At 37.4% G+C, this 27926-nt stretch overlaps 1 protein-coding gene across 1 annotated transcript in view; it reads left to right on the top strand.

The window, feature by feature from the left end:
* Positions 1-27595, top strand: part of arhgap46a (Rho GTPase activating protein 46a) — a 40758-nt gene extending 13163 nt beyond the window's left edge. The window contains exons 3-10 of the mRNA XM_051122565.1: positions 12764-14060; positions 17748-18372; positions 20174-20266; positions 22159-22232; positions 22311-22510; positions 24593-24684; positions 24770-24939; positions 26149-27595. Of these exons, the coding sequence (XP_050978522.1) occupies positions 12764-14060; positions 17748-18372; positions 20174-20266; positions 22159-22232; positions 22311-22510; positions 24593-24684; positions 24770-24939; positions 26149-26343 (2746 nt within the window). The 3' untranslated portion in view covers positions 26344-27595. The remainder of the gene's footprint in view (positions 1-12763; positions 14061-17747; positions 18373-20173; positions 20267-22158; positions 22233-22310; positions 22511-24592; positions 24685-24769; positions 24940-26148) is intronic.
* Positions 27596-27926: the final 331 nt, after the last annotated feature.

Below are 27926 nucleotides of genomic sequence, written 5' to 3'. Positions count from 1 at the left end.
AAACTTCTCAGACACATTTTGGGGACACCTGAGACTTATATTACATATTGTTAAACATAACAGTTCTGCTTTAATGTATTGTGGGAGTATTATTGATTTTTAACTTTTACAAATTGGTCCCATTCACTGTAAATGCCTTACCACAATCCTGATTTTTTTTTAGCTTTTTTAAAAGTGAAATAGGCAGAAGTGGAAATATATTTGTGTTATAATCAACGTTATACCACAAATGCTTTCGAGTGAGCTTAACTTGTACTGATCCAAGAATATTCCTTTAGCTTTTGTTGCTGCCCTCGTTGTGTTTATCATGTGCTCGTAAGGCAGTCATTTAGATAAATTGCTGCCAAATGTGAAAAGTCGATATTTCCTCATAACCCTTATTATGGAGTGCTTTATGAGAGTTAGCTTGTTTCTTCCCAAACCCATCAAACCACCTTCATAACCAGATTCCAGTCATGCCAGCTCTATTTCACCTGGCACTGGGCTGTGTCTGTGTTATTTTAGTGCCTTGTGCTGTACCCAACTACAATCCTTTGGCCATTCATTCTTTCCTAAAACAATCTCTGGGGCCCACCAGATGAAAGCTGCTGGGGTCGGGGCCTAGGGAAAGCCAAACCATTGTGGTTCGAACGTGACTGGACTTTCCCTTTTTCCCGCAAAGAAAAGCGCTCTTGAAGCCATGGTATACATTATCCAGCATATACAGCGGTTCTGTCTATTTCAGGGAAATGTTTAGCAGGGCCTTCGTTCTTTCAAATCCACCCATGGAAAAAGAGTTAATGGAGTCCAATATCTTTACTGCAGGATCCCACTGTAGCTTTTTGGATTTTGAAATATTGTGGCTGCCTGTGGCACGAGCTACTTGGTAAGTGGTGAGCGTTATGAAGAACTGTCCACTTTCTTCACTTTAGACACGCATGACTGCTGTCTCTGGGAGGCCCAGCATTTTTAACCTTTTTGTAAAACTAGTAGGGCAACAAAATTTTTGACCTTTAGGTAAAACTAGAAGGGCAACAAACCACTAATCTCCCACCTCCTGGCCGCCAGTGTGTTTCAAACCTCTCAAGCAACAGAACGTCTCTCTTGGGAACCCCACACGTCCAAGCCTCTTTACGGATGACTCACATTTTTCAAAGGTCATACGATGTACCCAAAACAATGGACAGCTGTGTGTGAGAGAATCAGAGACCATAACTATAGCTTTAGGAGTGCATTGTGCCCAATTTAGCAGTATGATAATATCTTAGTTGTTTTCAAATAACTTTTGTGGGTTGTGTGTGGGGCTGGGAGATACATTGAATATTCATGATATATACTATTGCTCAAAAGATTTCTGAGAAATACTTTTTTCAGCATGGTTGAAAAAGTATTTCAAATGAATGCTGTTCTTTTGAACTCTTTTGAACAATTCATCAAATAATTTTGAAAAAAAATGTCACAGTTTCCACAAAAATAAAAAGCAGCACAACTGCTTTTAACACTGATGATAAAGTTTTTTTGCATTCGAAAATTCAGCTTTGCTATCACAAAATAAATTAAAATTTTAAAATATATTAAAATTGAGTTCTTTGAAATTGCAATAATATTACAGTTTTTTTTGTTTGTTTTTTACCATATTTTCTATCAAATACAGCCTTGGTGAGACTTTATAATTTTAAATTATAAATCTTACCGATCCCAAACTTTTGAGCGCTAGTGTATTTGCTGGCAACACAAAATTAGGCTGCTCTTTATCGTTTGTATTGTTAAAATTATATTATTTATAGGGCCCTATGATTTCTGCAGTTTAAAAAAAGGCAGATAGAATCGCAGAATCCAGTCGTAAAAATGAAATTTATGTGGAATGTCACAGAATTTGCCAAATTTTGGATGTATAAAAGTAGGTCAGCACACTTAAATCAAAATGCAATATGGACTAGTGTCCATGAATATTAGGCCGCAAAAATACTGTTTTTTTGAGGGGGCATTTTGCCATTTATTATTATGAAAGGACAGATCAGAAGTGACAGGAAGTGAAGTGGGACCGAGAGATGGGGGCAGGATCGGGAAAGGTCCTCTAGTTGGGATTCGAACACGGGATGCCCTGAGCGCATCGATGCTGTGTCGGCGCACTGCCCACAAGGCTATCAGTGCTGACGCAAAAATGTTATTTAAAAATGAGTCCTGCATGTTCCGTGTGTCTCTGTGTGAATGAATGGCGCAGATTGCAAATTAGTTTATTACACACATACTGAAGCTCAGTGCATGAGAACATGGTCATAATCTCTAGAACTGTTCACTTCATGAGCATTTTACTGTTTCTTTTGAGAAAAGCTATTGCCATATACAAACAGAAACTTAAAGGTCTTCACAGCAACCTGTCAAAATAAAAGTTCTGTTTAACTAACAGAAATATATTAATGTAATGACAGTACAACTACTAATAAAATTATTATTGAAACATTATTTTATAAAGAATATTTATCATAAGAAAATATTTACCAGAATTTATTTACCAGAAAAATGTAAATGCAGTATTTCTGAAAAAAAAAGACTGTAATAATAATATAAATAGAAAATAATAAAATAATAAGAAATTATTTTTTATAATTTTAAGCCATTAAAATCCAGAATCCAGAAAATGAATGGAAAACACAGAATTTAGTAAAAATAAAACTGAATTTCAGAAAAAAATAAAACATTTCATAGGGCCTTAAAAGTGTAATTTTGGTTAAACTTTTGATTATTGCTGTTAAATTGATACATTTCTTGATATCAATTAATGAGACATGCTTTTGGATTAATATTTTTTAATGTAAACATTAAAACAGAGTCTAAAGAAAAAAATGGAATCCAGAAAAAATTAAAATGGAAAACACAGAATTTGGAAAAAAATTAAATAGAATATGTAAAAAAATAAATAAAGCGGATTTCATAGGGCCCTATATTTAGTAAAAACGTTGAATCTCTAGTTTATTTACTAAAATTCTCATATTAAATACATTTGGTTATAGTGGTTATAGAAGTTTCCTCTGCTGAAAAGTACACACACACACACACACACACACACACATAATATAAATGTGTGTGTGTGTGTATTACTGTAGGAGTTCTTATATATATATACATACATATATATATATATATATATATATATATATATATATATATATATATATATATATATATATATATATATATATGCCCAGCCCCAGCTGACTTGAAAACATCTTATTTAAGTATATTCCACCCAAGGAAAGTGGCTATTTTGGCTCCTACTGTCTGTGTTTGCTTACACCAGAATAAACCAAGGTAATTTTGCTGAATTGCTGTATAATTATTATTGATCTGTTGTGACACATTCGTTGTTATTGTTTCATGCCTCACAGGGAAGGAGTCTCCAATAACGATTTCTGTTGTTTGTCCATCTAAAAATAAAAGCTAGGGAGTGGTCATAAAATATCAGCCTGACAATGATCCAAACAGCACCATCTGTGTTATCATATGGTGTGTGTGGTACAAGCAGCTTCCCCTGATTGACGAACAAAGTACTAAATCTGGTAGTCATCACAGGACACAGTCATAGTACGGCCTAGTACTCTAGTCAGAATTCTGTAAACATGCTAACCGATCCGTATAAACAAACACTTACACACTGACACACACATACAACGTGATCCTGTTTAAATGACGGATGGATGGCTGGCTGGGACGGGGGTGTTTCTGTGAAGGTTATTAAGTGTGGAGAAACAGGAAGCTTAGTTTTTCCACATCTGCACTAGAGATCACAAGGGTTTATTCAACAGTGTCTGTGTTATCTAGCATTCAGCCGTTTAGTAGGTTACCATGGCGAGAAGACTGGAGATTAGAGGACACCTCTGTGCTTCCTTTGCGGTGTGACGCAATGGTGTAACGTAACCCAGGGATGACCTGGGGAAGTTGTGAAGGGGTCATGAAATTCTTTTGTCCTGCAGGCGGACCCCAGGCCGAGTGGCTGCTATAGGAGGACAAGGGTTTTAGTTAAGCACACAAATCCCTGAAGACCAGCTGTTAGGGTTTCCCATAGCCTGAATTGGAGGGGGATCCAAGACATTAAATTAACACCCAACCGTCTCTTTCTGGACAAATGATTTGCTTTAAAGGACTTCTGTCAGATCTGAATAGTATTGATATGAGTGAAATGATTTAGGGATGGAGTTGAAGATAACTGTAATGATGTTGCATACCATGGTGTAGATAACAGATGTCATTGTGATGTTGGTATTTACGGGGATTTCTCAGAAGAGGCTGAAAACCGCTGTGTAACCGTTTGGTTAGATACCAAAAGTGAAAGCTGTAAAAGAGAAAGCACGTTTTATGTCAGTCATGTGCTCATGCTTTCACTTGTGTCGTTCTCACAGGTTGAGGATGTCTGGGAGTTAATAAACAGCTGAAATTGCGAAGGACCTTAAAGATAAATTATTTACTTTTTTTATAGGCTTATTGCTCATGTTCAGAGTGAAAAGGTCAACATTAATATCCTAAGGGAGTATTGCTATGGGGGCATCTCAGATTTCAGAGATTATTTGGCCTGTCTCATGCTTTTACCTTTAAGTGGTCATGAACATTGAGCTGTAAGATTCCTTAAACAGGACTTTATACTATTTTCTATACTTTTTTCGGGAAAATACATGGTGTTTCAGGCAGCTCTTGACCGCATTACATGTCTATATCACTTCACCACATGATTTCAGTTTTTTCAAAGGTCCTTTAAAACAGCAAAATAACCAAAACCCACAATGCCACTGGCCAAATAAATAAATACAGTAAACAATAGGATAAAAATGACAGATTATTTCCATTTTTACTACAAAGTTACATTTTATTATGTACGGAAAGCACATACTCTGTTTCTCCCACTCTCAGTTTGCACACATGTTAGCATACGCGCTAATGTTGCTAGCGCTGCTCTCACAACTTGAAAACTACATGACATTTCTCACAAGCGAAATAACAAAGGCGCTGTTCCTGAAGAAAATTAACTTTAAGTTTCACTATTCATAGAGATGCTCCTGCCGAACATTTTGAGAGATGTACAGACTCCGAGAGGGATGGGCGATATGGGCTTAAAAATTTATCACAATAATTTCTGGTATTTATTGCGTATTCAATGATATCAATGACGATAATTCAGTGAAATCCTGTTTAGGCTCACAATAGGGTGTTGTGAGCATTACTGAGTACACATGTAATGTAATGACTGTTTAATTCACTGGAATGTGAATTAAATTGTTTGTGCTTTCTGTACTGGAAGCTCCTAACATTAAGACGATTTCCTTGGCAATAAAGCTCTTTCTGATTCGGAAGCCAGGGGGCGCCCTTGCGCAGAAACTCCACATATGCTTTATAACATATGCTATATGACGACGCTTCAGGAATCTGTAATCCAGTTATTGCTGTAACTGAATAAAATGCAGATAGAGGAATTTTAAACTGAGGAAACTTTAAGACAATAAACATACAATTGCTACAATATATGGTTTGTCTGTGTTCTTCAAGCAATCTTGGCTATTTTTATAAGGATAAAGTATATTTATAATGCATTGCTAATAGACATAGCCTTTGTAATACTATAAAATAGTATGATTTCAGCCTCATTCTGTGATATGAAACCACTGCTGATCACAAAAGGTTATGTCAAACACTTGACTATGTTATGTTTGAGTTAATTAGGAGAAAAAACATGCCAATAAATGATATCTTTGTTGGACAATAGGTTTGTAAACAGGTGCAAACACATGCAAAACTGCATCACACACTTGCTACTAGTACAGTTAACGTTATTCAAGGTTCAGACCGATTTTTGACAGTTTTGACCAAACCAGTTCCAGATTGGAGCTCCTCATTTAGCGATATACTAGTTTCACATCTGCCTTTAGCATGTCACTCCGCACTGAAATATGTCAACAACTAGACTTTATCGTTATTATCGCGGGAAGACTAATTCTTATCATGGGGAAATGTTTTAATGGTATATCGCAAACGATACGTTATCGCCCATCCCTAATTCACACACTTAATCTCTCTCTCTTTCCGTCTGTCTGCTTGTCTGTCTGTCTAAACTTAGTTATTAACTGCATTAATCTGCTAGCATTTGGCTGCACAGATAAGCACAAAACACTATTTAGAGTCCCAGCCTCAGAGGAGACAAGAGAGCAGTAGAATTATTGATTTCTTTACTGTATATTACACCGTTGCCACACAGATCTAATATACACATGCGATTTCTTCTCCAGCTGTTTACGTTCACAGAAAATCCAGACTGTTTTTGTATTTCATGTATGTTTTTAACATAAACTTCTGTGTATTTGACAGTTTAAGCGCAATAAGACATGAAAGAGAACTTAGTTTTGTACTCACACGCCTTGTGACAGCGGCTTTCTGTGTGCATGCTTTGGATATGTGCGCTCAGTAAACCCTACATCAGAAGTTTAAACTAATGTGGCTTGATTTCATCACTATAGACATGATAATCAAACCCAAACAGAGTATCTGAGCTACGAGCTCTAAAGGTGCAGTCCTATCAGAGATAGTCTTACTATCGGGAGATGAGAGGGTCTGTATTACTTACTATTGAAGAAAGCGTAACGGCTAACTTGGATCACGTGTCCCTTAATAACCAATCACAGTAGAGCCTTGACGTCATTCAATTTCATTCAGAGTTGTGTGACACTCATCTGTCGTTTACGGATACCTTAGGAATGAATGAGAAGCATCGTAAGATGAATCCCACCTGTTGCAAAAAGTCAGTGACTTTTCTTAAAACAGCTTTTTTTTTGGTGTAAACTAAAAATAGTTCAATCCAAAAGTATTGTTTAGTGTAAAACATGTTAAAGATTAGCAGATAGGCTGTTGCCATTTCCTCTAAAAAGCTGTTTATTTAGCGGAGTAAACCCTCTCCTCCATTGACATCCATTAAAAAACGGCCTCTGGTCTCCTTTGCCACGTACTGCCAGACCAGAAACATTAGCTTTAGCCGTTACGTTTTTTCGGCTAATGGTTGCAGGCTTGCCTTCTAGTGGCTTTGGTCCTATTCTGGAAAAGGGGGCGGGGAGCAGCAGCTCATTTGCATTTAAAGAGACATGCATGAAAACAGTGTGTTTCTGCTTCCACTAAAAATAGGCAATTTCAATAAATGATCTGTGGGATATTTTGAGCTGAAACTTATTAGCATTAAAGCATAATAGGTCTCCTTTAAAGACACCAAAGCTGCTCAGTTAAATCTTTTGCACTCCACGTCACACACGTTTTGTGTGTTACTCAGTCTTTTAACTCTGAAAACTAGATTAGTGGCCTAACACAGATCGTCTATGAAAGTAGAGCAATTTCAACTGTCTTTTGTTTTATTTTAGTCGTGCCTTTGGTGTTGCTTAAAATACATTGAGAACAGACTGCTGCCTTGATCCACTGGCTCCACTTTAAACACAGAGAAACTCAAAAAGCCTGGTCCAGCGTTAGTGTTTCTCTAAACCTAGAACGACCCTTTTGGTTTGATTCTTTATGTATTCATCTAGTTGACTCTCAACTCACTTCTCAACCATATCTACAATTATCTATAATGAGGAAAAGTATTTAAAACTTAACTTCCACATGTTTTGGCCACACTCTTGCGGGTCTTGTGCTGTGTACAGTATGTTCACTGTTCGTGAGCGAAGAGGCGGTTTTCACAGCTGTAACCAGAGCTGTGAATTCTCATGCTATCTGATTTCATATCAACAGATGTAGATTAGCGCTGAGATTCCAGAGCCATCTCATTGTCCATATGCCGAGCCGGCCCCCCTTTGACCGCCTTTTCTGGAGATTACAGAGAGTGTGCAGCATTAGCTTGGTGTGAAACATAAAGTGTGCATATTTCAAAAAGTGTTGCTGTGGCAAAAAATAATTAACCTTAATTATTTACGGAGTAAATCCAAATATTGCACACTCTTGTTGTCGTCCCTAGAGATTCCCACCCTTTTAGTGGTCTGGCTTTATTGCTCTTAATAATTTGAATTATCTGCTTAAGTTGTTCTCACGTCTTTTGAGGGTGTGGAAGGAGAGGATGGGCCAGTCACGTGTGCGGTATGTGAAGAAGCTAGACTCGCTGGCTCAGTAATGAGAGGTGTTCAGCTGTCCACAAACAGCTGAGTCCTCAAAAGCTCAGCAGATATCAGGTTTGCTTCATTGAGCAAAGTCTGAGTCAAATGAGTCATTTAAAAAAATTAATACATGTAAAGTATTATAGCAAGGATCTTTTTGAACTCTGTTTTCATGAGAAAATGTAAAATAATAGTACAAATATTTCACAATATTACTGTTTTACTGGGTTTTTGATGAAATAAAAACATTAACCGTAGTAACTTTTGAACCGTAGTGTGTATGAGTGTATGTTTATGTTGCTTAGTCTTTCACATCTGTTTAGAAGATGAATGTCAACTCTGAGTCATGTTTCATGTTTTTGCTATAGGCCATATTTCCTCTTCCTGTTCATACGATGAAAATAGCCCATTATCTCAGTTTTCCTCTTTTGCTGGGGAAGAGATTTGGACGCATTGTCTTGATGTGTTTTCCGATACTGATGGAAAGTCCAATGCGTTCACCAACATAATGAGGTTAGGCACATTTCACTCGCGAAACTCCTAATCTTTTGGTTCTGCTTGGACTGTTAGACACCAGACGGCCTGGGACAAATTGATCCTCCCTGACTAGTTAACCTTATTTTCTTCGCTGCCAAATTAAATTATCCTAAGCGGCTCGACAGGATTTTAACTCTCTTTTTAGTTACGCAGGCCTCCTTTTTCTTCACGTCTGTAATAAAACGCGGTGTCATCTGTGTAATTAGGTTTAACGACTAAATAATATGTACTGGAAGATCTAAATAATCTCACCAAGGGAAAATGCAGAATTATCTTAAGTTTTGAAAAGACATTGCTTTTGTGATTCATAGGTTCAGTCTTTTTGGTAGCAGCTCTCACACTCTTTACCCACAAGGATCTTACTATGGAATGTTATGGGTAAGAAAACCATCGCCATGGCGCTTAACAACCACGCATTGTACCGCTATTTAAACAAGCCCGACGCCTTTGAGTGATCAGTGGCTAGAATGCCAGCGTTGTGTCTAATACCAACCAAAGCAGCCTCCCATGACTAATCTCACTCTCTCTCAGTTTCTCTCTTCCGCTCTCATTTTACTTGTTTTTGTTCTTTGGCGCATTCATGGTCACACAGTACTTTTTTTCTACTGTGGGTACGTATACTGTTCACAACACGTCATGTGTTGGTGCCATGCTTTAGCGTCAGAGAAAGGGAAGTCTTGGTTGCTGTAGTTTTTATTCATTTTTATTTGGGCAAAGTGAACAGAAAGCTGTAGATTTGACAGAAAGCAAACAAGTTAGACAGAATTTAGTTATTTAGTTTGTTTGTATCTTTGACAAATCTTTGACAACTGTATTTACAGTCTGTAAATACAGAGTGTTTTGACTCACCTGTGCATGTGCTGTACATCAGTTAAATGTCAGAGGGTGGTATCAATATGTGTCTAGTTTCACCCAAAGGCTTCAAGGCAATGTATAATCTCACTGTTGGCTGGGGACATGTTTAAACAGGTTTTACTGGCGTCTTTGTCCATGTCTGTGTAAGTTAAATGATGTACTGTAATTATTGCGATTATGTTATTCATTCAAGCCATGTTCCCGTGTTCAAATTATTTATAAAAGGGTTAGTTCACCCCAAAATGAAAATTCTGTCATTAATTACTCATCCTCATGTCGTTCCAAACCCGTAAGACCTTCGTTCATCTTCGGAACACAAATTAAGATATTTTGGATGAAATCCGAGTGCTTTCTGATCCAATGCAACTGACAAATTCAAGGCCCAGAAAGTTAATAAGGACATTATTAAAATAGTCCATGCGACAGTGGTTCAACCTTAATTTTATGATGCTACCAGAATATTTTTTGTGCGCAAAACAACAATAACAACTTTATTCAACAATTTCAGTCAGAAGAGAAAAAAATTGTTGAATGAAGTCATCATTTTTGTCTATGCAGGGTTGGAAATCAAAAATATCGTAATTTGTGTTCCGAAGGTGAAAAAAGGCTTATAGACTTGGAACGACATGAAGGTGAGTAATTAATGACAGAATTTTCATTTTGGGGTGAACTATCCCTTTATTTAAACTAGTTAAATGACAAGAGAAACTCGTGACGTGAATCAAGACAAAACACATATATTAGGATTTCCACAAAATTAGCAGCACAATATCAATGATGGTGATTTTAATAAAAAAGAAATGTTTCCGCTGCTTGAAAAGCTATAAGTGCTATAAAAATAAACAAACACCAAATCAGCATATTACAGTGATTTTTAAAGATTGCTAAAAATCGGTTTTGCCATCACCGGAATAAATTACATTTTAAAATGTATTAAAATAAAAGTAGTTCTTTTGAATTGTAATAATATTTCTCATTACTGTTTTTTTAGACTGTATTTTTGATCAAATATGCAGCCTTAGTGAGCATAGGAGACAAAATCTATGCATGTTAAAAGATTGATTGCATTTATGAGGAACATTTCACAAGTGCAGCAGTAAAGTTGGTGCTAAATTTATATCAGAATTAGTTTTTTTATGCTGTGTAGTTTGTCCTTTGAACTCTTTTAACGGTCATTCAATGTGGCAGGAAATTGAGCTGCCTGCTTGCTCACATCGGCAAAACTCATAAAACAACAGCACATTGAATCCCACAGCCTTACATAAACATCTCTCCTGGATGTTCAGTGTCACATCCTGGATACCCAAATCTACATTACAACATTTAAGCAGTTTAAAATCATATTTATCACTCTGCTGTATTGTCAAAATGACCTTGTGAGGATGTAATGTCACTGTGTCATGCCAAGGCTGAATTTCACAGGAAAGAGCTGCTACTTTGTTTACATTCTTTTCATTGGTGGTTAACATTCCTACAGCAGTGTCCTCTCCGTCACCACCTTGAGAAAACCAACACCATCCAAACACTCGCACTCTGTGTGTTTCAGGTGTCAAGTGTCTCTATCAGTGTGACAGACTTTGAACATTGTTGATTGTTGTGTTGTCACGTCACACCGTCTTTACAATGGCCTTGGGGCTCAGCCAGATGGCTGACTTCCAGTGTTCTTATATGCTGTACCTATCTGGCATCTCAAACGGTTGTTTATCTTCAAATGTGTGAGAAATGATTCGAGAAGAAAAGGGAACAATTCTAATGGAAGAAAATGCCTCAGCGGATGAAAGAGAAGGGAAGTGCTCACCCCCCAGCGATATCCCTTTGTGGTTTCCAAAATGCAGCAGGCGATTATGATAGTCACAGCAGTTTACCTACTGTCTGACAAAACGTACTTATTGCGTAACATACTCTTACCACTTATTTCGTCTTTTTCAGTTTTGTAAGGTACATCTGTTTTGTTTGCGTTTATAGAATGTAAAGGTGTAAGAGGAAGTATTCATGTGAGAAGTGACTCAGTAGAAATCCCCAGAGGAGGTCGCTTAATTCAGAGGATTTCTTGGGGGTTTTTACTGTGGTGTCCAGTACATAAAAGCCTAGTGAAAGCATATCCCTTACATTTTACTTTCAGTATAGGACAGAAGTTCATCTCCTCACACAATAAAGGTAAATGAAGTATTTAATGCTGTCTTTGCTTGATGTCTTTTTAGTGTTTGTATGATTAGGGATCATCTATATGTGTTTGACTTTGTTTTCAAACTTATCAGTTTTGTTGAGTTTTCACTACGTATTTTTTTAATTTGTCAGAAAATTACTATCAAATATTGTTATATTATATGTGACCCCGGACTACAAAACCAGTCATAAGGGTACATTTTTTGAAACTGAGATTAGATATTCATCTGAAAGCTGAATAAATAAGATTTCCATTGATGTATGGTTTGTTAGGAAAGGACAATATTTGGTCGAGATACAACTATTTGAAAATCTAGAAGCTGCGGGTGCAAAAAAAATCTAAATATTGAGAAAATCGCCTTTAAAGTTGTCCAAATGAAGTTTTTAGCAATGCATATTACTAATCAAAAATTAAGTTTTGATATTTACGGTAGTAAATTTATAAAATGACTTCATGGAGCATAAAAATGTATCATTTTGACCCAGAGATTATATCGTTGGCTATTTCTACAAATATACCCATGCTACTTATGACTGGTTTTGTGGTCCAGGGTCATATATTGTTTAATTTTGGAAATTGAGTAAATTAACCATTTAATTTGAAAGCCATGTAATGAAATGTTGTTTTGGGAATAGTGCTTTTAGTGTGTCTTCAGTATGAATCGCTGTCTAGGACTACTGATGTTGTGGATCTTGTTGTGTTTACAAGTAGCGGCAGATTGGCTTAGTGACAATAACATGTTGTAGGCAAACTCTCGAACAAGAACAATTAAAGGAACTGCACTCATTTTCACCACAAAACTTTTAAACTCAAACATTGTAGTGCTTTAAAATCTATTTCAGCTGAACAATCGTGGTTTTGTCTTCCTGACAATGGTATTATGGGCGTTTAAATAGACATTTTTATACTCTTAACAGGCCCTTATTTTCTTAAATTGCTGGGAATTTAGTTTGACTTGTCTGAATGATAAAGGTAACAATGAAGATTGCAGCTTTGGACTTGTTAAAGATGTCATAAAAATGATTGGTTTTGGCATTTTCAATTCTTTCTGTATTTTTGGCATTGCATTGACAAACTAAAATGCATTTCTTTTTGCTTTTTATGACAGGGAGGAGCAAAGAGAATCATCTCAGAGGTGGCAGCCCTCTCCCGGATCCAAAGCCGCCATGTTGGTAAAGGTCAACAGCATTGGCAGAAGCCAGACAAGAGGAACCAGCGGAGCTGCTTCCCTTCATCTCCCACAGAGCAAAGCCACTGAGCATAGTGCCTGCACACTCAATCCTGGCAGTGTCAAATCCGTTTCAGGCTACATGCTGTCTCCACAGGCTTACAAAACCACACCAGGAGGAAAAATAGCAGCAGACTCAAGGCAGGCCCACCACTTGAGGAAGGCGAGCAATGGCAGCTTCTGCCTGGTGACCTCTGCGGACTCAACAGCATCTCTCCGGCCACAGCCTAGTTCACCAAGGCCAGTATCTCCTCAGTATGGAGCAACTGCGCGCTTCTATGATGATCCATCATCTGATTGCCCCATTTATGACGAGCCTCCAGTAGATATGGAAGTTGAGGGTGCTCACCTACACAATGGACCATCCAGACACAGTCTGCAGAAGATGAAACTTCTCCAGCACCCGGGTCAATCTCACAACAGCTCTAGACACCAGAGGAACCCATCGGACTATAGTCCAGCAGGTTTGGAGTGCATCAAGCACATGGTGAATGTAGACCCTAAACAAGGGCTTCTTTCCACCTCACCAATCCCCTCTCCCAGCCCCTCTCCGACCTCAGCTTCCGAATCTCTGCTTCTTCCAACAAGAGGGCTTCAGAAGGAGCCTGCCAGTCTGGAGAAGAAACAATCATGGAGGATCCTAGAAGCAAGTGTTCTCAGAGCCATGGAAGTGCACCACAGCCGGCAGGGCAGCCAAGGATCTCAGGACTATTCAACACCACCACCTCCCGCCGTTAGCTACCAAGACTCCGGTTACTCAACCGGACCATCTCCCAGTCTGCGGAGGAAAAGCAGGAGGAGGATGGGTGCCGGGGCCCAAGGCCGACCCGGGTCCGTGGGCAGCACTGGGGAGCTCACAGCGCTGAATGAGCGTCTGATGGAAGAGATGAGGGAGGTGGTTAGTCGCTCAAACACCATGCGGGAGACCAAATCTAGTCTGGACTCAGAGATGCTGGAGAGCTCTTCCTCCCAGCGCACACACAGTGTGGGACGGTGCTCCTCTAGGGAGGACGTTGCATCTTGTAGCAGGTCACTTAGCAGGACAAGTAACCATTCCAGTATGGCGTTCACACCTCTGGAGATTCCGGGACGTCAGAAGAGGACTTATGAAAAGGTGGACACGCTTGAGAAGAGTCTGACTTTGTCCTCACCTGAGACTGCTGGACCCCCTTCACAGGTACTACATACAAGTTCAGTTTTATTATTCCTTCAGCTTGTTAAACAATTAGTTCATTTCATAATTTACTCACCCCCATGTCATGTTCATGTCTGAAAAGAAGTTGAGATTTTTGAGGAGAACATTACAGGATTTTTCTCCATATAGTGGACTTCAATGGGAGCCAACGGCTTGAGGGTCCAAATTGCAGTTTCAGTGCAGCTTCAAAGGGCTTTACATGATCCCAATCGAGGAATAAGAGTCTTATCTAGCAAAACAATCAGTCATTTTCTAAAAAAAAAAAATTTTTATATACTTTTTAACCACAAATGCTCGTCTTGCACTAGCTCGACCTCCAGCATTATGTAGTCATGTTGGAAAAGACTCTGTGTTTACAAAGTGAACATGCAAAGAAAGTCAAATGCCATTTACAAAAAAAAAAACAAAAAAAAAATGATTTTTGTTAAATGATTTTGAAGTTGGAGGAGAAATGAGATGAGAGTTTTGTACCCTACCCTACCTTAAGATGAGAATTTCTGGTTAAAAAGTATATGAAGTTTTATTTTTTTAGAAAATGACTGATAGTTTCACTAGATAAGACACTTATTTCTTGGCTGGGTTTGTGTACAGTCCTTTAAAGCTGCACCTTCAACCCGCTGGATCCACTATATAAAGAAAAATCCTGGATTTTTTTCCTCAAAAAACTTCCTTTTCGACTGAAGAAAGAAAGACATAAACATCTTGGATGACATGGAGGTGAGCAAATTAAAATTTTTATTCTGGAAGTGAACTAATCCTTTAACACTTTACAATGAGGTTCAATTCTTAAACATTAATTGGGTTTCATGAATCAACAATAATTTTACAGCATTTTTTAAAGATATTTTGAACCGTTTGTCTGAAAATGCAAGTAAATGGGATCCAAAACATTTTTGGGTGAACTGTCCGTTTAATTGTTAAACTAACAATGAATTAGCAATGAACAATAGTGTATTTTAAAATTAAAAACATTAACTGATGTTAGCAAATTTAATCTTATTGTAAAATGTTACAGACGACCTTTCGGTAAACTATGACTTTCTTATAATGAGCTTAACATTTACACGTCCTCTGTGGGAGCAACTTTTACCTTGTTATTTCATAGAGATTTGCAGTCTCGTATAAAATATGTGTATGAACTTTTGGCATAGTGTTTTTTCCAGAGATCTTGAGTTTCAGCATCATTAAAAACCAGACGTCGTATTTGTTTAATCTCCATGTGGGACTGTTGGGAGCGAGCTTGGTTTGGTTGAAGTTTTTCATGCCTGTCTGATTTTTTTTCCCCATGGTCTTTATTAGAAACAGATTATTATGTACACCTTACACCACCCATTATAGCATAACAGTGATGTAAAATATCAGCCTTGCAGTTATTTCAGTCTAAATCATAAATCGCAATGAGGCAACAACATCTTTCTCTTGGGTATTAAACATTGCAGTCAGGCAAGTTAGAGGCAATTCCCCGTCTGCACATGATTCTAGTTAAGGGCAATGATCACTCAAAGGAACGATCACTGCCGCTCTGACCCGTAGCAAAGCTGTAATCTGTCCTCCCTCAGTGATGAATTCTATCTGCATTGTTTAACAGCCAGGCGCCCAGAGGACCGTACTTTCTCAAATGCCTTTAAGACTTAACTACTTCGGTTTCGATCCAGATCAGCTCTGGAAACATGAAAGGGATTATTTTAAAGCTTTGAGACGTACAGGTGCTGATCGTTGCTAATGTTTTCTTTACCTATTTAAAAAGAGACGATGATATCTACTCCCATTGCACCCACCTCTTCCCCTCCCGCTGTCCTCTGATACAAATCCAGCAGTGGTCTGCCATGGTAATGAGTGAAATGCCAGAACGTAGCGGAGCTGCAAAACACGATGCCTATTGAGCAGGAAGGATGGCTACTGTGGCCCATATGGTAGTATCGCTGACACAGACAGGACAGTTGGGTCCTGGATAGGCGTGGTCACTGTACAGACCAATTGTGTGTCTATGGTGCAGCCGATAGGGGTTTGCTACCTGCTGGGGATTGTTCCATAAGCTGATGACATCATAGGTCACCTCATTCCCTGGTGTAAAAGCCATTTCACCACACTGGCACTTCAGTGTGCTAATTCCCAAAATTACTGGCAGACGAGGGTGGATATACAGGAAAAAATCTGAAAAATGTTTTGCTTATAATTCATGGAATATACAACGTATTTTGTTAATTTAAATGAAGCCAAAATAAAATAAAATATAAATAATAGTTTTACATGATTTAATTTAATTTAAATTTTAAATTTAAATTTAATTAGAAATGTTGCCTTTGCAACTATTTAAACTTAAAAGATTTAAACATAAATGGATATATTAAAAAACACTAATAAATAAGACAAAAGCATGTCACAAAATTACTAAAACCTAAACTACAATTAAAATGAAAACCGAAAATATAAAATTAAATTCAACATATTAATAAATACTAATACTGCCATTCAAAAGTTTGGAATCAATACGATTTTTAATGTTTTTTATGAGTCTTTTATGCTCATCAAGCTGTATTTAATCAGAAATACAGAGAAAAGTGTAATATTGTGAAATATTATTGCAATTTCTAATATTGGTTTCCTATTCTAATATGTTTTAAAATAGAATTTATTTCTGTGAATTTATTTCTTTGATTCTTTGATGAATAAAAAATTAAAAAGAACAGCATTTATTTAAAATAGAAATCTTTTCTAACAATACAAGAATTTATTGTTAGAACAAAATAATTTATTGAGTCCAAACTTTTAAATAGCAGTGTATATTGTAATGCAAAATTCAATATTTTTAATTTGTTGTTTTTAACTTTTTATTTATCAAAGAATCCTGAAAAAATTATCACAGGTCCCAAAAAATATTAAGCAGCATAGACTGGAGCATTGATGCTGAAAATGCAGCTTTGCTTCGCAGGAATAAATTATGTTTTAAAGTATATTAAAATAGAAACCTGCCATTTTAAATTGCAATAATATTTCACAAAATTACAGTTTTTATGCAGCCTTGATGAACATAAGAAACTTTTTAAAAACTTTACAAACTTTCGAACTGCACTGTATGTATATGTGTGTGTGTATATATATATATATATATATATATATATATAAATGTGTATATATATATATATATATATATATATATATATGAACTTTAATTGTCTTGCACCTCTATGAATTGTCATTTTTACCCACAGTGTCCTAAAAATTTTACATGAGGTATAAAAGGAAAGTTGGCACACGCTTTGTGTCTGGTTTTTGTAACAGGAATACAACTTTCAGTACAGCGAGAGAGGCAATGACTGCATAAGGGACCTTCTTACAGGACAAAATTTCTCTAGGGATCAAAACGAGGCCATTGCTGGATTTGCACTATTTTTTTTTAGAGACATGGAAGGAGAAACGACTTACTGTAGAAGGACTTTTTATGTCAGCGATTGGTCATACTTCATCTACAGGGGATCCGAATCCTTTATCAATAGTGTATAATGAAGTTTATTGTGTTTTTTTTGTTCATTTACCAGTTTAAGTGCTGATTGGAAGAACTGAAGCACGGTGAAGTTCAGTAAAAAGCAGTCGAACAAAGTAGCTGTGTAAAAATAGCTGTGTTATGAATGATTTTGCATTTCTCATGCTGTTTCTCCTCTTCTATAGGCAGGAACTCTGGAGCCAGTAGTTCAGTTGGAAAGCAGAAAGAAAGGTATGGTGGATAATCGAACGGGCTCACTCGGCCCTCATCGCCACGCAGTCAGCGATAGCAATTTGCAAGCAGGTGATAGTGGGGCGTACCAGCTGTCCTACGCCACCCTCCGTCAACCCCCACCCCCAGACGCCAACATGGCCGACTGGGCCAGCAAGCACCTCAACATGCACACCCAGGGCCTATTCCGCCGCCGAGTCTCCATCGCCAACATGCTGTCCTGGAACCGTGGCTCCATCAAGAAGCCCATGCTGATGACCAATGACCGCACTGTACGCAAAGAAGCCTGCGAGATGTTTAAGCTCGTCCAGGCGTACATGGGAGACCGACCCTCTCGGCTGGACCGGCGCCATGCAGCTCTCCTCATCGTCACTAAGTGCTGGGGCATGCAGGGCCTGAGGGACGAGCTCTACGTTCAACTCGTGAGGCAGACCACAGGCAACACCAGCCCACGCAGCCTGGCAGCAGGCTGGGAGCTCATGGCTGTGTGCCTTGCCTTCTTCGCTCCTTCACCCAAGTTCTGCTGCTACCTGGAAGGCTACATTCAGCGACATATGGAGCCAGCCAATGACAAGAAACGTGAGTTTGTCCATTAAGTATTTCAAAACACGTACACTAGGCTTGTGTGCTTCGCCAAATCAACAAAAAGCTGTCGAGACAGGATACATTCTTGTGCTGTGAAAAAATGAATGAAACTGAAGGCCTCAAGACATTTGTAAAATATGTCCTGCCTTAAAAATGCAAAGAACACATCCTGTGTGAAAGGCCTGCAGGGCCAGCCTCAGACAGATCCATTACAAACAGACAAACTTGACTACAAAATGGATTGCTTTGGTCTAATATTAGGCTTTTGTGCAATGACATGGAAATAAAACAAATAATATATTGACCAAAAAATACACTTTTTGTATTGCTTTAGTTGTTTACCACAATAATGTAATGTCTTGGAATGATCTTCATTATACATAAAGATTATATTAAAAAGATTAATCATTTAATAATAATGATTATATGTATTAAATAGTGCTGTCAAATCGATTAATCACATCTAAAATAAAAGTTTGTTTACATAATATATGTGTGAGTACTGTGTATATTAATATGTACACATATGTATACGTATTTACACGATTTATATTGTATATCACGATCAATCGATTTGACAGCACTAGTATTAAATTGATCAACTGTAGCAGTAAAGACATTTATAATAGTATTTAAAATAATAGTATTTTCGACACCCCGGGTTGCCAGTTTTTCACCCGATCAGAATCAAACCAGTGCAGAAGGATTCTCTAGAGAGTGAATATTAATAATTATCAAAAAAAGCTGAACTTACAACTCACCGTGGCAAAGGGACGCTAAAATGTTCGAAGAGGGCAGGGCCACTTTTAGTAAAATGCCTATAACTCCTGAACTGAATGAGATATATTCGCCAAACTCGCCACACTTATGTAAGAGCTCAGTTTGAGGTCACGGGAAAAAAATTGCAGGAGATTGGTCACTTGGTGGCGCTATAAGAGGGAAAAAAAAACATAAATATGGCTATAACTAGGCAACAGTTTGTCCTATCAACATGAAAATCGCTGTGCACAGTTTTGGTCCAAAGTGCCACAAGAGACTGTGGGGACATTTGCATATCTCAGAAAACATGCCATTGGCCGATTAAGTTTGAGCACCTATTAGACAAGGTTAACAGAGGCTGATAGGAACGGAGCCCCAAAGGTCTGTGAGAAATTTGAAAGAAATCGGCCTGGGGGGCAGTATCGCAATTTTTGAGGGCCTAAACGCCCTCAAACATTGCGCCGTTTTCCACACATACACACGATATTCATATCGTATGATAGACCTCCTCGTTCCGAAAAACTTTGCCCCTAGAACCACTGCTGTCAATCAAACCATCTTTTAAAAGGACGCTCTAGGTCAATAATTATCAAAAACATGTTGAAATTTACACTTTGGGAAGCTATAATGGAGTCCTTTAGAAAAGGGGCCTGTCCAAATATACCCAAAAGCCTAAACGAAAACTCAAAACTTCACGAAACCCGCTGAGCACATGCGACAGGCGATTCTAAACAAGCATGCAAAGCTTCAGGGAGATTAGACCACAGTCATAAATGTTATAAAAACATCATATTTCTATGGTAAATATCCTGGATTTGACATAAATGCTTTTTTAATAATTGATTTAGGTGGTTACAGGCTTGCTAAATAATAAGTAATGTCTTTTCCTTATGTGCTTAAATACCTAAAGAGCTTGAAACCCGGTAATCGCTGCTTCCAGTTCATTTTTTTTTTCATTATTATTTTAATCAAGCAAGAGCACTATTTTATCTGGGTTATTTAATGAATTGTTTTGCTTTTTGTGTTTTCGTTGCAGTAACCCAGTACATATTGGACCAGCAGGATATTAAGAAGAAGAACTCAAAGTCAAGGAAAAAGAGAAAACAGAACTCAGAGGAGGAAACAGAAGGTAGTTTTTCTTTAACTATGGATGATTCCTTATCTGAAAACAAAGAAGAGTAGATTGACTTTTAAAGTCACTTTGTTCAGTTTGTTGAAATTTGATTTGAGAAAAGTTATGTAATAGTTCAACCAGAGATTCACTGCATCACTATGAAATAACAGTGGTGTGCAGGCCTCTGTAAAGCTATATTGAGTGCTTTTCATTTGTAGTTGCATTAGTGGAATCGATTATTTGACATGTCAGTAAAACTATGTTAATTAGCCCTTTCGGGCAGGACACATCACGTGCGCTTGTACAGTAAATGACAGTGCCTCCGTATGGTGACACTTTGACCTTGAGTGTTACCACAGTGAGTGGTCCTGATGATCACATTCAATTTCTGCCTACACATAGCTGTGGCATTGACCGCAGTGAGGATCACTTACACTGGGTTTCACTGCCTGCAGGGGTGGCATAACAGTGACTCACAGCCATTGCTGCATCACTACTCACAAGCCCATTAGACCAGCACCAGCCACACTGGCTACTTGAAGGAGCAGGATATGGCTCATACATTGACCCTGGCCTGCAATGAGTCATTTAGTTGGATCTGATGGGCAGATGTCCAGATGAGAGTGTCGACTTAACAAATACTGCTGCAGCTGGGTGTGAGTCACCTTGGGGGATTCTTGAGGTTAGATCTGGTCTGAGTGTAGGGCTGGCTCCTCAGCTCAGCTGAGGAGTTTATTGGGATCTTAAGTTGGAAGCCCTGATGACAGAGCCATTGTAAAACAGGAATTTACTCATCCCTCTGACATAGGGAGTCGCCACAAAGATCTGTGTGGTCTCATTTGTGGCCTCTGAAAAGATTGTTGTTTCCTCTGGCTTTCCTTCACTTTATTGTTGCCTTTCATTTCAAATGAGGGCAAGCTGTTGTTTCAAAGCCGGACCACCAGCGCTTATTCAGTCATGCAAAATATCAGACTTAAGTCTGCATGTACGAATGTATGTTTACCCTGTAAATGAACTGTTTAGGAAAAAAGAGATCAAGGGCAAATTTATGACGCGGTATCTCTCATTAGACGTAATTGCAGTCTGGTGCACGAGAATTAACAAGAGCTTGTGTCAACATGCGAGTGTGTCACCTGTTTGCTATAAATCTGAAGAGGTGTCGAGTTTGGGGCACATTCCAGAAAAGATGCTTTTTATCGCCGCACAGATTTTTACCATCTGGCTCCTTTAGTTAGGATTGACAAAGCCTGTATTAGAAATGCCCCCTATGGATTTTGCTTTAGAGTTATGAAGCTCTGCTGAGACCAGAGGAATCCTGCTGTGGTTTCTCTGTGGCACAGGCCGCTATAAATTCAGCGCTGCTGGATGTACGATAAATCCCAGTGATTCTACAAGCCTGGAGTTTGTTTTACAATCTGACATCAAGTGATTTCTGGGAATATCATTTATTCCATCTAGTGGAAAATGTTCTGCGACGTCTACTTTTATAGTCCTTGGCCCTTACATAACAAAGGACAAGACAGCACGTTGATGAAACGCAGCGTAGTAGAAAACCCCTCTGTCTATTTCGTCTACTCTAGTTCACATGTTGATCTGATGAGTCACTGCTAACAGAATGTGCTGGCCGGATTTCATCCTCCACACTTTTGATACAGCTAAATCTTCATTTTTCATTCACTGTTAAAACAGTGAGTCATTTTGAAGTGCTTCACTCCTCATGTGCCTCTGAGATCCCATGATCTTTGATTCCATAACAAGCAATGTAGCCAGACAAAGAGAAGTGACTCACTTCTCAAAGTCTTCACCTTGTAAAACAGGTTAGATGTAAATCTGTCAACGATTAGACTGTGCAGGCCATGTGTCTAAGAATAGTAGTAATCATGTCTCATGTCTTTTTTCATCTCCAGCTCTACCCGTCAGCACATATGCCAAATACTGCTACCGGAAACTTCAGAAAGTGGCGGTCACTGGAGGGAAAAAGGTGAGTTTTGAATCACACTAAAGGCGAATTATATTCAAAAAAAGAGAACAAGTAGTAATTTTTCTGTTTTTCAAAAAGGGGCTTCGTAAGCCGAGTTTGGAGGAAGTGGACCACAGTAGGCGTGCCATTATGACCCCTTCGCTCTTCGGCAGCTCTCTAGAGGAAGTGATGGAGCGGCAAAGCGAACTCTTTCCAGACAGGAAGTTGCCGTGGGTGCAAGTGCAGTTGTCTCAGTATGTGCTGGCTTTGGGTGGAGCGCAGACTGAGGGCATATTCAGGTAAGACCTGCTCAAGTTCCTGCTAATTAGGCAGAATAGAAGAGCACTGTAAGAGTGTGTTGACAAGTTCGTAATTATAGTTGCAGAGCTACTAACTTACCTACATTTTTCGGTAATGTGACATTAGAACAGATGTTTTCTAAGAGCGTAGCATACGTTTTGTAGCCTGTGTAACAAATTGATTCAATTACACTGTTGTTTTTGAAAGAAGGCTTATTTTTACCATGGCCGCATTTATTTAATCATAAATACAACAGAACAGTAATATTGTAAAATGTAATTAAAATTAAATGTTTTCTATTTGAATGCATTTTAAAATGTAATTCATTCATGTGATTACAAAGCTGCATTTTTACAAGGCATTACTGCAGCTTTGAGTGTCACATGATCCTTCTGAAATTTACACTAGTTTTTGAGCAGTTTTCTAATGTTTTTAAATTAAAACGTCTTCTGCTTATCAAGCCTGCATTTATTTGATTCAAAGTATGGCAAAAACAGTACAATTTTGAAATATTTTTACGGTTTAAAACAACTGCTTTCTATTTGAATATATTTTAAAATGTAATTTATTTCTGTGATCAAAGCTAAATTTTCAGCATTATTACTGCAGTCATTTTTTTATTATTATTATATTATTATCAGTATTTAAAACAGCTGAGTACATTTTTTTCAGGATTCTTTGATGAACAGAAAGATCCAAAGATCAGAATTTATCTGAAATAAAAAGCTTGTGTAACATTATACACTATACCATTCAAAAGCTTGGAGTCAGATTATTTATTTATTTGGAAAATAAATTATGGAAATTAATACTTTTATTTAGCAAGGATGCTTTAAATGGATCAAAAGTGATTATAAAGACATTTATAATGTTACAAAAGATTGCTATTTCAGATAAATGCTGTTCTTCTGAACGTTCTATTCATTAAGGACATTTGAAAATATTCTACACATCTGTTTTCAACATAATAGTAATGATATAATATTTTTGTGGAAACCATGCATTATGTGTCTTTTGATTGGTAGTGTTTATAAATTAGGTTGTAATTAGGTTTTATTAGAAATTTGGGTCAAAAATATCTATAGCTCTGACTGCAAAAATTAATTATATCTCATAGTAGAACTTTGCACCCTTAAAAATCTTCAAAGTAACTTGTAGAGTAGTTCAATACATAGTTAAACTACAATCAATCTTTTATTTTTAACATTTCAAATTACGATTAAATCGTTACTAGCAAACTACAGTTTTAAAGGTTTAAATGGTTCATTCAAAAATGAAAATTCTGTCATTAATTACTCACCCTCATGTCGTTCCATACCTGTAAGACCTTCTTTCATCTTTGGAACACAAATTAAGATATTTTTGATGAAATCCGAGAGCTCTCTGACCCTGCATAGACAGCAATGCAACTGACACGTTCAAAGCCCAAAAAGGTAGTAAGAACATCATTAAAACAGTCCATGTGACAGCAGTAATTTAATCGCAATGTTATGAAGCTACTTTTTGTGTGCAAAGAAAACAAAAATAATGACTTTAACAATTTATTCGCATGTGTCGTGGCACTCGTGTGAGTGCCAGAAAAGAAAAAACTGTTGAACAAAGTTGTTATTTTTGTTTTCTTTGCACACAAAAAATATTTTCATAGCTTCAAAACATAACAGTTGAAACACTGATGTCACATGAACTGTTTTAATGTTCTTACCACCTTTCTGGACCTTGAACGTGCCAGTTGCGTTGCTGTCTATGCAGAGTCAAAAAGCTCTCGGATTTCATCAAAAATATCTTAATTTGTGTTCTTAAGATGAACGAAGGTCTTACAGGTTTGGAATGACATGAGGGTGAGTAATAAATGACAGAATTTTCATTTCTGGATGAACTATCCCTTTAAGATACTTCCGTAACACCAGTATATTAATGTCTTTTATGCAAAAATTTTGAAAGTAAAAATAATATCATCTCTAATCTCTGTAGGACATTACACATACAGTGTTTTCTAACTCAGCCACTTGTGCATGCTTAACTTTGGAGTGCTGTCTCCCTCTGGTGGTCCTTGAGTGTAACGTTACAATCTCCTCATGCAGGGTCCCTGGTGACATTGATGAAGTTAATGCACTGAAGCTCCAGGTGGACCAATGGAGGATTCCTGAAAATCTGTCAGACCCCAATGTTCCTGGTGAGCAACCATTCTCCAGGAAATACGTACTGGCAATTCATTATATCAAAAACATTTAAACATCTATACCATTGTGTTTTCTCAGCCTCTCTGATGAAGCTGTGGTACCGCGAACTGGAAGAGCCTCTCATCCCCATGAGCTTCTATAAGCAGTGTGTCAATAACTATGATGATCCTGTGGCAGCCATCAGTGTGGTGCAGTCGCTGCCTGAACTCAACCGACTGGTGCTGTACTACTTCATCCACTTCCTACAGGTATGAACAGCACTCACTAAACGCACACTTAAAGGATCACTCCACTTTTTTTGAAAATAGGCTCATTGTCCAACTCCCTTGGAATTAAACCATTGAGTTTTACCGTTTTCGATTCCATTTAGCCGATCTCCAAGTCTGGCGGTAACACTTTTAGCATAGCTTAGCATAGATCATTGAATCTGATTAGACCGATAGCATCTCCCTCAAAAATGACCATATATAATGACAATATTTTTCCTATTTAAAACTTGACTCTTCTGTAGTTACATTGTGTACAAAGACGAAAAATGAAAAGTTGCGATTTTCTAGGTCGATATGACTAGGAACTATACTCTCATTTTGGCGTAATAATCAAGGAACTTTGCTCCCGTACCATGGGTGCAAGAGGCGCAATAAAATTAATGATACGACTCTGCAGCTACACAAACTTAGTGCTGGTCACTTTCAGGCACTGCGTAATATTATTGTACCAGCATAGATTATTGAATCTGATTAGACCGATAGCATCTCGCTCAAAAATGACCATATATTATGACAATATTTTTCCTATTTAAAACTTGACTCTTCTGTAGTTGCATTGTGTACTAAGACTGACGGAAAAGTTGTGATTTTCTAGGTCGATATGGCTAGGAACTATACTCTCATTTCAGCGTAATAATCAAGGAACTTGTTGGGTGCAGCAGGCACAATAATATTACGCAGCGCCTGAAGTGACCGGCACTAAGTTTGTGTAGATGCAGAGTTGCAGTCGGCAGAGTTGACGGCTACGTAATATCATTGCGGCTCTTACACCCATGGTACGGCAGCAAAGTTCCTTGATTATTACAGTGAAATGAGAGTATAGTTCCTAGCCGTATCGACCTAGAAAATCACAACTTTTCATTTTTCGTCCGTCTTCGTACACGATGCAACTACAGAAGAGTCAGTTTTTAAATAGGAAAAATATTGTCATTATATATGGTCATTTTTGAGCAAGATGCTAATCGGATTCAATGATCTATGCTAAGCTATGGTAAAAGTGCTACCGTCAGACCCGGAGATTGGCTGGACGGATTTGAAAACGGTAAAACTCAACTGTTTAACTCTAGGGGAGTTGGAAAATGAGCCTATTTTCAAAAAAAGTGGCATGTTCCTTTAATAGGCTGCAAATGCACAAAATGTATTCTGACTTATTGCACTGCTCTGATCTATATCACATGTCTTCCTCAGGTTTTTGCTCAGCCTGCTAACGTTGCAGTCACTAAAATGGACGTGAACAACCTTGCTATGGTAATGGCTCCTAATTGCCTTCGGTGCCAATCGGACGACCCCCGTGTCATATTCGAGAACACCCGCAAAGAGATGTCTTTCTTGCGAATGCTCATCGTACATCTGGACACAAGCTTCATAGAGGGCATTGTTTAAAGTTCTTGCTATTAATCAGTGACACACAACCAACCTGCTCACAAAAATGACATTAACAAAAAACTAAAGAAAGCCTAGGACAAAAGTACACTTTTAAGGATGATTGTTTGTGGATTTTTTCCATTTTGAGTTGAAAACGAAACAGTTTCACTTCCATTAGTTAGGTGTGTCCTGTCTACTTCATTGATATAAAGACTGTTGAAGTTTAAATTAATTGATAACAGTAGAAATTTCATGCCTTTATCCCAAGTTCTTTGCATGTTCAAGAAATGCATGAAAAATGCAAATCTTCAGTTGCGATGATCATGAATTGTTAATGGTTTACATACATGAATGTGCATTGCAAGGGTCAAAGTTAACAGCAACTTGCATGGATGCATTGTTTTGTGAGCACTCAAATGCTGTTTGCTTGTTTTGTATAGTAAGTCATAGTGACAGGCGGTTAAAAAAAACATTTTATTTTGTTTTTGACAGTATCTTTGTGTATTTGTGGATTTAAGAAAAAAGATCATCTGTTATGTACAGAACAAATGTATGAGTGTCATAGTTTGATGTGAAAGCTTTAACTGTAGAAAAGAGAAAAATAGGTTTTGTTTTGTTAGGGTGTGACTTTTTCATACTCTTATTTTAAGTACAGTATTTTAATAAGTGAAAGTTTTTTATTTTATTTTAAGATTTTTAATGTTCTGTTTTGTAAAAGCTACTATTATTCCCTGATAATCAGGAATGTCATTTATGCAAAATAGTCCAGAGTCTTGGTACATTTTCAGCTCCCATTTGAAATCTGCAACCTCGTACATACCGTTTAGATACTACTTTTGAAAGAGTTTGTAAATGAATTAAATATATTAAGTGATAATGGAATTCTATGCCATTATACAGTATATGATGCCTGTGAAATAGCATTCAAAGAATTAAAATGTAACATTTTGGAAAAGAGTAAATAAAATCCAGGACTTATCTAAAAAGACAGGTGGTACCCTTTGTGTGATCATGTTCTTTTTGAGTGTTTGTATGTAAATAAAGCTTGTAAATAATGCTGCCTATTTTGCTGATGTTACGTATAAATGGAACTGAGTGGTGGTGAGTTGTTGGCAAAAAAAAAAAAAAAATCTAACCACTTTTGTATTTAGTATTCTGTGCTATGGACTGATTGTGTATGAGCAAAATATTCTATACAACCTTTGGATTGTGTATGTATTTTGTGTGAAATGGATGTTGAGGAATATAATAAAGTTTCATAAAGATGTTACATTTATTTGTTTCATTTTTAATGGTGAAGAAAATATTGTGATATTACTCTTACATACAAATTAAGTTCTATACGTTTTACCTGTTATGTTAAATTATGTTCAAAAGTTTAGGGTCCATAAGATTTTTTTTTTAAGTTTTTTGAAAGAAACCACTAAGGCTGCACTTATTTGACCAAAAATACACTAAATATAATAATATGTCTTCAGAATATCACGCAATTCTGAGAAAAAAAAAAGATTTGTGAGTTTATATTTCAAAATTCTGACTTTATAACCTGCAATTACGAGTTTATATAACGCAATACTGACTTATTTCTTTTCAGAATTGCA

The sequence above is a fragment of the Labeo rohita genome, chromosome 11 (genome assembly GCF_022985175.1).
Source record: "Labeo rohita strain BAU-BD-2019 chromosome 11, IGBB_LRoh.1.0, whole genome shotgun sequence".
NCBI classification, from domain to species: domain Eukaryota; kingdom Metazoa; phylum Chordata; class Actinopteri; order Cypriniformes; family Cyprinidae; genus Labeo; species Labeo rohita.
The sequence above is the reverse complement of the archived record's forward strand: the minus strand, read 5'-3'. Positions and strand labels throughout refer to the sequence as shown.